General features: G+C 47.3%; 1 protein-coding gene and 1 long non-coding RNA gene across 5 annotated transcripts in view; both read left to right on the top strand.

The window, feature by feature from the left end:
• Positions 1–12,271, top strand: part of LOC138683487 (uncharacterized) — a 162,351-nt gene that overhangs the window by 53,616 nt on the left and 96,464 nt on the right. The window lies entirely within an intron of this gene.
• RUSC2 (RUN and SH3 domain containing 2) overlaps positions 1–12,271 on the top strand; it is a 65,222-nt gene that overhangs the window by 11,448 nt on the left and 41,503 nt on the right. For 3 of the 4 annotated variants that reach the window (XR_011322997.1, XM_069775333.1, XM_069775330.1), the window contains exon 2: positions 10,020–12,098. Coding sequence is in view for 3 of the 4 variants with exons in the window: in XM_069775333.1 (XP_069631434.1) it covers positions 10,103–12,098 (1,996 nt within the window). In the remaining variant the exon portion in view is untranslated. The remainder of the gene's footprint in view (positions 1–10,019; positions 12,099–12,271) is intronic. The other variant, XM_069775332.1, reaches the window with a different exon arrangement.

Raw genomic sequence — 12,271 nt, 5'->3', positions numbered from 1 at the left:
TGGTTTTATTTTCTCATTACCCTACTCTGATTTGATTGGCAATAAATTAAATTAATTTTCCCCAAGTCAAGTCTGTTTTGCCCATGACGGTAATTGCTGAGTGATCTCCCTGTCCTTATCCATGAGCCTTTCTTTATATTTTCTCTTCCCTGTCCAGCTGAGGAGGGGGAGTGATAGAGTGGCTTTGGTGAGCACCTGGTGTCCAGCCAGGGTCAACCCACCACATTATTTCAATAACTTGGCCCTGCTGTGGTTTTACTTCACTGTTCTGCTTTTGCTATGTTGCTACATGAGGTTGTATATCTGTAATCTGCCATCCCATAAATGTTTGGTTTTCCACTTGAAAGTGAGTGATTCCTACATACATGGAGCTCTGGGTTGAACAGACAGTAAACATAATTTTTCAGCTTCTTTAACTGAGTTATCTTAAGACTGAGTTTCTTATTTCTCGGGCTTTCTTCAGTGGTCATTGATGCTTTTGCCTTGCAGGGAGGGTTCAGGATTGTTTTACAGCTGTGATTCCTGCAATGCATGGTCTGGACAGAAATGCAGTGCCAGTTTTAATCTGGATAGAGAGGAAGCAATAGTGAAGATATGCAGCCATGGAGTGGCTGGAGTCTGTATGGATGTGCTGACCTGTGTTGCAGTAAGATCTTATTCGCTGTGAAGACCTCCTTTGTGCCTTTTAGGGCTTAGCTCATTGTTGTGGTTTAACCCCAGCCAGCAACTAAGCACCACGAAGCCGCTCACTCACTTCCCCCCCACCCCGAGGGATAGGGGAGAGAATCGGAAGGAAAAAGGTAAAACTCGTGGGCTGAGATAAGAACAGTTTAATAGAACAAAAAGGAAGAAAATAATAATGATAACAATAACAATAATAAAATTACAATACTAATAAAAGGATTGGAATATACAAAACAAGTGATGCACAATGCAATTGCTCACCATTCGCTGACCAACGCCCAGTTAGTTCCTGAGCAGCAATTCCCCCCAGCCCCACTCCCCCCAGCTTATATACTGGACGTGATGTCACACGGTATGGAATACCCCGTTGGCCAGTTTGGGTCAGCTGCCCTGGCTGTGTCCCCTCCCAACTTCTTGTGGCCCTCCAGCTTTCTCGCTGGCTGGGCATGAGAAGCTGAAAAATCCTTGATTTTAGACTAAACATTACTTAGCGACAACTGAAAACATCAGTGTTATCAACATTCTTCTCATACTGAACTCAAAAACATAGCACTGTACCAGCTACTAGGAAGACAGTTAACTCTATCCCAGCTGAAACCAGGACACTCATCTTTTCCCCAAGTCATGAAGGTGATAGGGGATCTAGAACTACTTGAGATGCAGCTATCCTCATGTACTTTTTCTTCGTGCAGGTGAGACTTGCTTCTGAAATTATCCTCCCATAAGCCTTGGATAAGCAGGGCCTCTCCTTTGCCACGGTCTGGGCAAGGCCGAGTTATCTGAAGCCAGATTCCAGTAAATGTTAAGGAGGAAAGTCCTGAGGGCCCAGTGGATGTGATTCATGATCTCTCATAGAGAGGTCTTTCCAAAATATAGTAATTCTAGGGATGATTCAGATCCCCAGCAACCCCTGAAATCTCCAGTGCTGTTGAGAATATCTCCATCTGTATGAATCATCTGTGCCCTCTCCACCTCTTGCTATGATCTCGGGAGCCTTTGCCCCTGCAGTGCACACCTGAGCAAGAACGGCTGCTGATTCACCATTGAGTGTAGTCATATAACAGACTTCGGGAGCAGCTTTGCCATCTTGTATGCCTGCAGGCACAGATCAGAGAGCCAGCTTTGATCCACAAAGCTGCACTGAGTTTGATGCCTGACTCCCTCAGCAGAACACTTTATTCCCTGCCCTGCTGTGGCTGTTGTGGTGGAGTTTTGAGCTCACAGCTCCCAGTCGTAGAAGTTGGTGGGAAAACCTTCAGTCCATGCTTCTGCTGGCTTTGACTCTGGTTCACCCACAACTGCTGGCTGTATTTTTGTCACTACTCAATTTCAGCCTCTGGTTCCCAGGGTCCTCAGTCGGGCAGGTGTGTAAAAGGAGCATGTTCATGAGACAGCCAGCTGATAGTCACAGCCCTGCTTCATGGCTAAGCCCTGGCCAAAACTGTGCAGCTAAGGAGGAGTTAAGCTTGGCATCTTAGCTACTGATTCTGCTCAGCTATTTCATTTGCTTATAGGATTTTTTCCTCATCTGTGTGGGTTCTTGAGTACTCTGGGAATTGCGCAGCAGCCAAGCTCCAGCACCCAGACAGATCTATGTTTCAGAAAGGAATGTGTAATTTCTGCTCTTGTAAGATCTTCGATATGCTTTCAGAGTGCTCAGACAGAAAGATGCTATAGAAGTGCATAGCTCTCCTCCTGCTGCTGCTACTAGAGTGTCTGTGATAAGAAAGGATTTACTGTGTCTGCAGTTTAATTCAGCAGCAATTTCAGTGTGATATTAACAGCTAGAAACATCAGAGTTTTTTTTCTCATCTAGATTTGCATATGGTAATTAAGAGCATATGGGGTGGGGCCTGGGGCAGAGGACAGGCTGTGGAGAGAAGGAGGAGCAGGTTCCAACCCAGATCACCTCAACCAATGCCCATGAGTCACAGCCTATAAGTGGCTCCTGTCACATGCCAGATGATGAGTCATGAAGTAAGAGAGCACAGAAATGGGAAAAACTGGTTCCTGTGTTAGCTGGTATAGATCTGCTGCTTAAGCTATTGCTGATGTCTTCTGTAACTCAAAATGCCCAAAGCAACTGGGGCTTCTTTTCCTCTGACTGGGAGGCAGTACCTGCCTCATGTTAGTTGTGTCATCAGCACGAATACACGTACTGCTACTTATTTTCATCTCACTCAGCCTATCACCTCTGTTGGCAAGCCCCTCACCCCTGACCTGAGCAGTTCCTTGCTGTCATGTGCACAAGGGCTGTGATTGATCATCACGTGCTGCAGTTTCCATTTTGAACACATCATAATCCTATATAGTTCTGGGATGTAATGATACATTAATAACGGGCTTAGTCAGGCTGTCCTGGAAAAAGCTCTGGCCCAAGTGTTGTCCCAAAAACTTGGGTTTGTTACCTGGTGTGTGTCGCCCAATTTACACACAGAGTCGAGGTATTTTCTTTTATTACGTAAATGCGCAGATACGGGTGCATGGTACAAACCAGCACACCGTCAGTACAAACTGACAGTTATTTATACACAAAATTTAGTCAGCTAATACATATTCATCGTTATTCTATTAAATGATTGGTTAAAATTCTTCACCTACCATGTAAATAACTATGCATGCCTGCTATGATTTTTTGAGACCTTTACTTCCTTAACCTTTTGGGTTGGTGGGTTTCTTGAGTGGGTGGTCCTTGAGTCGGTGGTCGTGATCTCCCCTTGCTGGAATTACCTTTTCTCTAGTTTCACTTAAATTTGGCAACACTAAGCAGTCCTTCACGGACCTTTAACAAAGCAGACTATCATTCAATTTGGGGTTTTCTTCTTAGACAGCAATATCCTGGTTTACAATGCCAAAGTATTGTTAGGGTAAAATGAACTAAGTTAATCTTTATCGATATCACAGGCAGCACCTCGCTGTGGAAAGAAAAGGGAAGTGGTCTTTTCGGGAATCACTGTTTGCTCAGGACCGCAAGAGGAACTAGCCTGAGCTGAGGCAGAAATTTAGGAAGTAATTTAGTCTTTCTGTCTTGTGGCAGCCCCCTTTAAACACTGGGTGCTGGAATATTCACCCTGGGACCAGACAGACCACCCTCACTCTGCTACTCCCTGTTGGAGGCAGGGAAGGAGAACTGGAGGTTTAGGATGAGTCAAACAACTAGCATTTCTTTTTACACCTTTTCTTTCATTAAACATGCTGGATGATTTACTAAAGCATTTAATGAAGGCATGAATTTGGCAGAGATGTATTAACTGGTGAGAAATGAATGAATGTCCAAACAAATACCACTAGCTAGTCCCACCCTACAACAACTTACAGGCTTCCTGAGTCCTCACATCCATCCTCTTCTTACTCACCCAGATGGTTCAGTCCCATCCCCAGGCCACTCATCCTGTGCCCCTCACCCCATCCTCTTTGCTCACGCTGCTCCCTGAATGCCCTTCAGCTTGCTGGAATTTTCCTGTTGAGTTTTTTTTAAACCATTCAGTACTTTCTGGCAGCTTTTGGAGTGGCAAAGCTGGGGCAGGGATGAACTGCATTACTGGGATCCTGGAAACTGGTGCTGGAACCAGTGAGCCCTGAGATCCCTCACACCGCCTGTCCTGTTGAATGTCTGAAGAGTGGCTTTCAGTCTGGATTCTTCACCCAGCCCTTTTGCCTGGAGGTAGATTTACAGGGAGTAAACTGAATATATCTCTCCCCGTGAGCAAAGAGGAGATGTCTGTATTGTGCCCATGTCTGCAAGCTCACACAAACCGTTGCTTTTTGCAGCATTTCTGCTCGTGCTTGTTTTGTAGAGCTGTGTTGGTTTCTTTAAGCATGTTAATGCAAATGCTCTGTAGGAGTCAGGGATTTACATGGAAGACCCCTCAAAGAACAAGCAGCTCCAATACAAAAGGATTTTTGCTGGTTCATCTATGAAACCGAATGCCCAGCTTTTAACTCTGTTTTTCCATCTTTCACCCTTGAGTGACTTGATAGATCTTGGTCCATCTGAGGAAGATGATGATGACAGTGAAACCATAGCCATTCAGAAAGAGGCAGTAAGAATCCTCCCAGTTAAAGGTTTACACTGGGCATTCAATTTCATAGATGAAGTGGCTGACATTTGTAGAAACAGTAATTTGTTTAGAAAAGCCACCCTCCAAAAAGCCAGCATCACCTCCAGCTGGCAGTTCTGATGATCTTGCTCCTGCCTCTTCATTCTCCATGCTATATGTGCAATCTTTTTGTATTTAAATCACATTTATTTCTTAAATCTTTACATGCCTCCCCCACTATTGCATTACATTTTATGAGGAAATTTGTGTCACTGTGTGTTGAACCCAGTTGCCCCATGTGTGCAGCTGAGAGCGCTGAGCAGAGCAGGGTATTAAGCAATCAGCGATGGACCTCCAAAAGCATGGCCAGAGCAGTAACAGATAGCGGGGTATGCCTGGCAGTATGTGACTGCCACACCTAACGCATCAGCACTTGGAGGCACCAGCCCCCTCTTAATTGAAGCAGAGCCTTGCAGGCCAGTTTGGAGCCGGCTCTGATAGCTTCTGCATCTTCTCAGCAGTGTTGCAGAGGCAGGAGGCTGTACTCCAGAAGCCATGCAGCTGCACCAACCACCCTTAAATCAGCACGTCCTCAGTCTTTGAGGGTAGGACAGAGGAGGGATTTGGGGGCCTCTATGTAGTGCTCAGCAAGGACTTACAAGGCATGAGGTGCAGATCCTGAAAGGCTCAGCTCTGCAAGGTGCTGTATGCCCCTGTTATCTGCAACATGCTGCCTCCTTTCTAAAGCGCAGACATAGCTTGGCAGGCAGCTCTCAGATCAGTGCTGAACCATCCTTTGTTGTTCAGCACTCCTCTCCCACTACTTACCTAGAGCTTTGCTGCAGCTAAAGAGTTTTTGCTATGTGTATATATATATACATATATACATAGGAGTATAAGCATTGATAAGCAATTCCACAACACATCATAGGTGTCTCACAAAATGCCATCCTTCTCTGTTCTGTATTATCTTTACTGGAGTGAAGCATCCACAGGTAATGAAATGTCTGGCCCTCACCTTCTCCAGGTAACCCTTAGCACCTCAAGAGCAAGCTAACTGAATAAACAATCCATATCTCCCATGTAGCAGCAGATGGCATCAGTATGGAGAAGGTAAAGAATTTTGACATTTGCAATCAAAATAGCTGTTGTACTGATGTGTCTAGAGTCATTGTGCTCCCTGCGTGCCTCCCTGCCTTGTACTGCCACAACATACTTTTCTGGGCAGGGATCATTGCTGGATGCTATGTTTGCTGATGTGTGTGTAGGACTGAGCAGGATTCAGCACACTGTGGGCTTGTGCTATTGCAAATGATAACTAAGAAGAATGAACTGATTTGGCAAAAAGTGTTCAGGTATAGACTGCCTATCCCCACATCTGGAAATTTCCCCTTGCAGAGGAGTGTGAGGGCTTTACAAGGAGCTGATCAAAGCCAGCAGAATCTGAAACTACTCTGCTTGCTGGATTTTATGCTCCAGTGTCAATCCCAGCCTACCAGACCCTAAATAGAAGAAGGAGGATCCTTCTACAGTCTTCCAGAATCAGGGAGGGAGAGCCAAGGGACAGTATGGCCAGGGAGGGTGCTCTGGTGTTGGGAACTGAATAATTCCTGCACTGGCAGTGCCACTGCCTAACCTCCCTGCATCTCTGAGACAGGAGGAAGCCAGGAGAGGTGTCCCAAGGGAGAAAGAGGTATCTAAGGCAGAAAAAGTGTCATGCATATCCCTAGGGAAGCTGTCAGAATGGCTCCTGGCAGGAGCTGGCTGCCTGCCTCCTGTGATATTGGACCTCAGAGCCTTGTGCTGGGAGCAGGCAGAGTATGCATCCATCTGCTGCAGCATCTGTGATAGCCAGTGAATCACAGTCCACCCAGGGAGCCTGTGCTGCCACTGAAACTAAATAGCTGGGAAGAGTTGCAGGTTGCAGCCAGAGCTCTGGAGAGACAGCTGGGAAATGGCTGAGTGTCAGCTCTCTTGACATTTTGCTGTCAAATGTCAAAGTGTGCCTGTGCAAAGCTTGTCCTCCCAGAGCAGCATCTGTACCAATGTGAAGTGATGTTGCTCAGCAGGGCTTGTCAGCAGATCAGTGCTGGAAGCCAGTTCCAAGTAGCCATTTCCCAGAGGCAGTGGAGACCAGGTGCTTCAGCAGTGAAGTGTGCTGTCATCACAGTCTGTATCCTCAAAATGATGCTTTTCAAGCAGTTGTATTGTGGCGACACTCAAAATATAGCAAAGCGTTATGGAGAGATGTGATTAAGTGTTACAAACAGCTACAAAGGCAGTAACAAGGGCAGGGGAAGTCTGAATGAGTAGATAGGCACTGGGGGACCAGGGCCATGTTTTTTTTCCCATAGTGCTGGGGGGGTGACAGGATAAATAGGAGCTCCTACTCCTACGTGTACCATCAGTGGAGTGAAAGGTTCAAAATGGGACATGGACATTGCCCCACCTGTTGAACACCACTTTCAGCATGTGTGTGTGCTAGGCACAGAGCCAGGAGCTGCTGTTACCCACGGTGGTTCTTGAACAATGTGATCTTGGGAATCCCTGATGTAAAAGATCTTCTCCCAGGAACTGGGCTGAGGACAGACTCATTCCTTTCAGCCTCTGCAGCAGAGGCTGTGGAAATGGAGCCAGAGGCTTGTAAGACAGAGGAATCACTGAAAGGGGAGTGAAGGGTGATACAGGCATTAGGGAGACTATAGGTTGGGGGGCAGTTTAGGGTTGCACAATAGTCCAGCTGGATGCAGTCCAAGTGGACCAGGTGACCTCTCTACTTCAGAGCCTAATCCTGTGTGAAACATCCCAGCAGAAGCAGGCATGAGGGTATGCGTGCCCCCCATGTAGGTCTCATGATGATCTCTGGTAGAGTCTACCACAAGGCTTGTCTGCTCGCTAATGCTGGTGTTAGCATTAACTTTTATATCATTGGGTGTTTACTGTAAACACCAGGTGTTGTGGTTTAACCCCAGACAGCAACTAAGCACCACAGCTGCTCACTCACTTCCCCCCCACTCAGTGGGATGGGGGACAGAATTGGAAAAAAAAAAAAGTAAAACTCATGGGTTGAGATATGAACAGTTTAACAGAACAGAAAGGAAGAAAATAATAATGATGATAATAACAATAATAAAATAAGGATTGGAATATACAAAACAAGTGATGCACAATGCAATTGCTCACCACCCACCGACTGACACCCAGTTAGTTCCCGAGCAGCGATTCCCCCCAGCCCCACACCCCCCAGTTTATATACTAGACATGACATCACATGGTATGGAATACCCTGTTGGCCAGTTTGGGTCAGCTGCCCTGGCTGTGTCCTGTACCAACTTCTTGTGCCCCTCCAGCTTTCTCGCTGGCTGGGCATGAGAAGCTGAAAAATCCTTGACTTATTCTAAACACTACTTGGCAACAATTGAAAACATCAGTGTTATCAACATTCTTCTCATACTAAATCCCAAACATAACACTATACCAGCTACTAGAAAGAAAATTAACTCTATTCCAGCCAAAACCAGGACACCCTCCAATGCACTTCTCTGCATTGGCTTCTCTGAACTGTAGAAGCAAGGCAAGAGGGAAAACCCCCTCCAGACTGTCCTGGAGGTGCTTGCAAGTTGGACCTCTGGGTTAGATGGGGAAGGAGGAATGAACATGTTCTCTGCTCTCCCATATCAAATGCTAGTGAACATCTTCCTCTAGCTTTATGACAACCTGCTATTTACTGAACACTGAGGGAGTTGGGCTCTTAGTGCCCTGCCTGTACAGCTCCTGGGACTGTGAGCTGTGGCAGTGGTACTGTTGTGAAGTGCAGCAGGTAAGAAGATAAGCAGATAAGTGCTATAGATAATGTGGCAGAGTGTCAGGGAACTGTGAACCAGGCACCCAGGACCACAAGAGGAACCAGCCTGAGCTGAGGCTTAATCATCAGCAAAAGGTTAGCAGAAGGCAATGTGCTGTATGGGACCTATTTAACCATCAGCAGTAGCTCCCCATGGCCTCACTGAAGTCATCCGCTCCTTTTCACGAGAGGCCCTTGTGTGAATAAGTAGTTGCATACTTTGGTTTGCTCCCCTGGCACCATTAAAAGAGCTCAGGACCTCATGGGGACTCCTGGATTTTGGAGAAGAATGGTTGTTGCTGCTTTCCTGTTCCAGTCTGTTCCTGCTTTCCAGTCTCTGCCTGGACTTGTGTCTCTCCAATATTGCAAGGTCTGGCAGTGCAGTTAAGTGTTTGGTTCTTAAAGGAAAGTTCAAGGTACCTAAAGGCAGGCAAAGATATTGAATCCAGTGTGAGAAGATGGACTGCTCTCATCAGAGTGCAGCGCTTCATTTCAGACCCTGTGCTGTCTGCATGTTTTCCTGTGAGTGTACAGTGCCATCAGCAATGAGGTCTTCATTTGGCCCAAAGCCTGTGCAGCCCTTTGGCCACCTGACTGAAATCAGTTAATCCAGTGTCCTGGTTTCAGCTGGGATAGAGTTAATTGTCTTCCTAGTAGCTGGTACAGTGCTATGTTTTGAGTTCAGTATGAGAAGAATGTTGATAACACTGATGTTTTCAGTTGTCGCTAAGTAATGTTTAGTCTAAAATCAAGGATTTTTCAGCTTCTCATGCCCAGCCAGCGAGAAAGCTGGAGGGCCACAAGAAGTTGGGAGGGGACACAGCCAGGGCAGCTGACCCAAACTGGCCAACGGGGTATTCCATACCGTGTGACATCACGTCCAGTATATAAGCTGGGGGGAGTGGGGCTGGGGGGAATTGCTGCTCAGGAACTAACTGGGCGTCGGTCAGCGAATGGTGAGCAATTGCATTGTGCATCACTTGTTTTGTATATTCCAATCCTTTTATTAGTATTGTAATTTTATTATTGTTATTGTTATCATTATTATTTTCTTCCTTTTTGTTCTATTAAACTGTTCTTATCTCAGCCCACGAGTTTTACCTTTTTCCTTCCGATTCTCTCCCCCATCCCACTGAGTGGGGGGGAGTGAGTGAGCGGCTGCATGGTGCTTAGTTGCTGGCTGGGGTTAAACCACAACATCCAGATAAGTTTGAGAGGGATCAGTTGGAAGCACAAGTGTTGTCCCAGGAGTCTGCAGGGAGGGGGGGACATGTTTGTCTTACATTGTGGTGCTTTCCCTGAAGGAGAACTCGGGACCTTGTGCTCAGGTACTTGTGCTGACAAGGTCCAGTCTGTTTAGGTCATGAAGTCTTCAGTCAAACCAAGGATGCTTTAAATAGTCACTGCCTTTCCTGAGAGGTGACTTCCTTTGTGTTTTTGCCTCTCTCTAGGTATCTGAATTCCCCCATGAGAAGTGTCCTCCCAGCCTCTCATGCACACCCCTACCTGTCCATGGGTAGCACCAGCTTAACTGATGTCCGGAAGAGCATTCCTCACCATGGATAGTTCACCCAAACTGACTGGCGAGACGCTGATTGTCCATCACATTCCCCTGGTGCATTGCCAGGTCCCTGATAGACAGTGCTGCTCCATGAGCAAAAGGACCAACCCCTTCTGCCAGCCAGAGCTAGGCATTACACAGACCTCTGCCCTTCCAGACAGAGACCTTTCACAAACTGACTCCTTGGCGTACAGCAGCTTTCTCCAGGCCTCTGAAACCTCAGCAGAGGCCTCAGACAACAAAGAAGGCAAAGCGAGGGACTTGATTGTCCATAGTGTCAGTAATCAACACAACCCTTTCCTGTTGAACGAGGGTGAAGACCTTGGCATCTTTGGGGATAACTTGGGTCAAAAATCTTTCCACCTTCACAACTCCCTTGTGGCTGGCAAACCTCCCTTTCATCTGCATGAGCTGGCCTTGCCCCCTTTCCACCTCCATGACTCCAACCACGTTGTGAAATCCTGGAACATGGTCAACCGGTCTGGTGTGGTAGATGGGCAAGAGGACAAAATCAGCAGTGATGATGTTCAGAAAAGGAACAATGCGAACCAGTGCCACCAGGCCTCGGAACGCATGGAGCTGGATGAATGCAGCTGCCATTGTGGCAGCTCCTCCATCTTCTCTTTCGATGGTGGTGACCAGGAGTGGAACCAGAACATGGGTGAATCACTGAGAAATCAGGATGCCCTGCACAGATGGACATGCAGCTGTTCCAGCTCAGAGCTCCAGCATTGTCACTGCTACAGTTCATCAAGTCAGTCTGAAGTGATTGACCAACAGATGGGCTACATAAGTGACTCTTCCTGCAACAGCTCCAATGGGGTGCTGGTGAACTTCAGTGCTCTCTACAACAAAATGAATGGCCATTCTCGATCTAACCTGAATTCAGCCAACCTGTCCTGTGACTCTTCCTTCTGCAGCCACTCAGACACAGGAGCTTTTTACCTGGATTTGCATTCATCACCCACAGAATCCAAGATGTCTTGTGAGTCACATCACCCAGAGAGTTCGGGGAAGGTGTGTGGGTGTCAACACTCCTCCTCACCTGTCTTTGATGCTAACTGTAACTCCTACCACCTCCACTGTGATCCTTGCACTTCAGAGAGCTCAGATCTCACTGCCTGCTTCCAGAGCCAAGCACGGCTTGTTGTGGCTACTCAGAATTATTACAAGTTAGTCACGTGTGACTTGTCTTCCCAGTCATCCCCCAGCCCGGCAGGATCTTCCATAACTAGCTGCTTGGAAGACCATACCAAAAGTAGCCCAGCCCAGCCCACTGAATACTATCTGTTTAGAAGGCCTGACCTGAGACAAGAAGAAAGGAATGTGGAGTGCAGTGAAGAGGAGGCAAAGGGAGAAGCCGCCCAGAACATGACTGAGGGTCAGGTCTATGTGGATGTGTCACCACCTAACCTCAACACAAGCTGGCAGCGCTCCAGGAGCTATGATCAGAACCTGGACAGGAGTCCTAGCAGCAGGCTGGGCTCTTTGGAGCGCATGGTGAGCTGTCCGATCAAGCTGAGTGAAAGTCCAGCAATAGCCATCCAGAGTTCTCCCCCGAAGCGAGTGACATCTTTTGCTGAACTGGCTAAAGGCAGGAAAAAGAATGGCACCTCCCCACCTCTCCAGTCCAGTGGCGATTCCTCCTTGGAGTTCTCCCCTATCCCCGAGACACAGTGGGATTGCCCAACCTTCCTTGAAGAAAGAGCTTGCCGCAGCCAGAGTCTTCTACCCATGCCCTTTGTCCACAGCCTGAACCAGAGCTGTGAGGGCTTCTGTTTGAATCATGCTTTTGGGGACAGCCAGGCTTTGTGTTCCACCAAAGGCTCAGGCTCCAGTGAGACCATCCCCAGTGGGCGTGGGGAAGGTGAGCAAGCCTCTCTCTCCCTGCTGATGGAGGCAGATGCCAGCTTCTCAAGTAGCTCTACCAGTGGCCATGGACAAAAAGATGTTAGAGCCCAAGCAGACAGTAAGGAGCCAAACTAGGCAGAATGGAGAAGTAAAAAGAAAGGCTGCTTTTTGGGACATGAGGGGAGCAGCAGAAGAACCTGCATGGCAATGGGAGACCAGTGCCTGTGCAGTTTGTTTCCTGGTCTACCACTCCTTGGGACAAAACCCTGCTGTGCTTATTTCAGACCCAGA

The sequence above is a fragment of the Haliaeetus albicilla genome, chromosome W, assembly GCF_947461875.1.
Source record: "Haliaeetus albicilla chromosome W, bHalAlb1.1, whole genome shotgun sequence".
Lineage (NCBI taxonomy): Eukaryota > Metazoa > Chordata > Aves > Accipitriformes > Accipitridae > Haliaeetus > Haliaeetus albicilla.
This window is presented reverse-complemented; position numbering and strand designations above follow the sequence as displayed.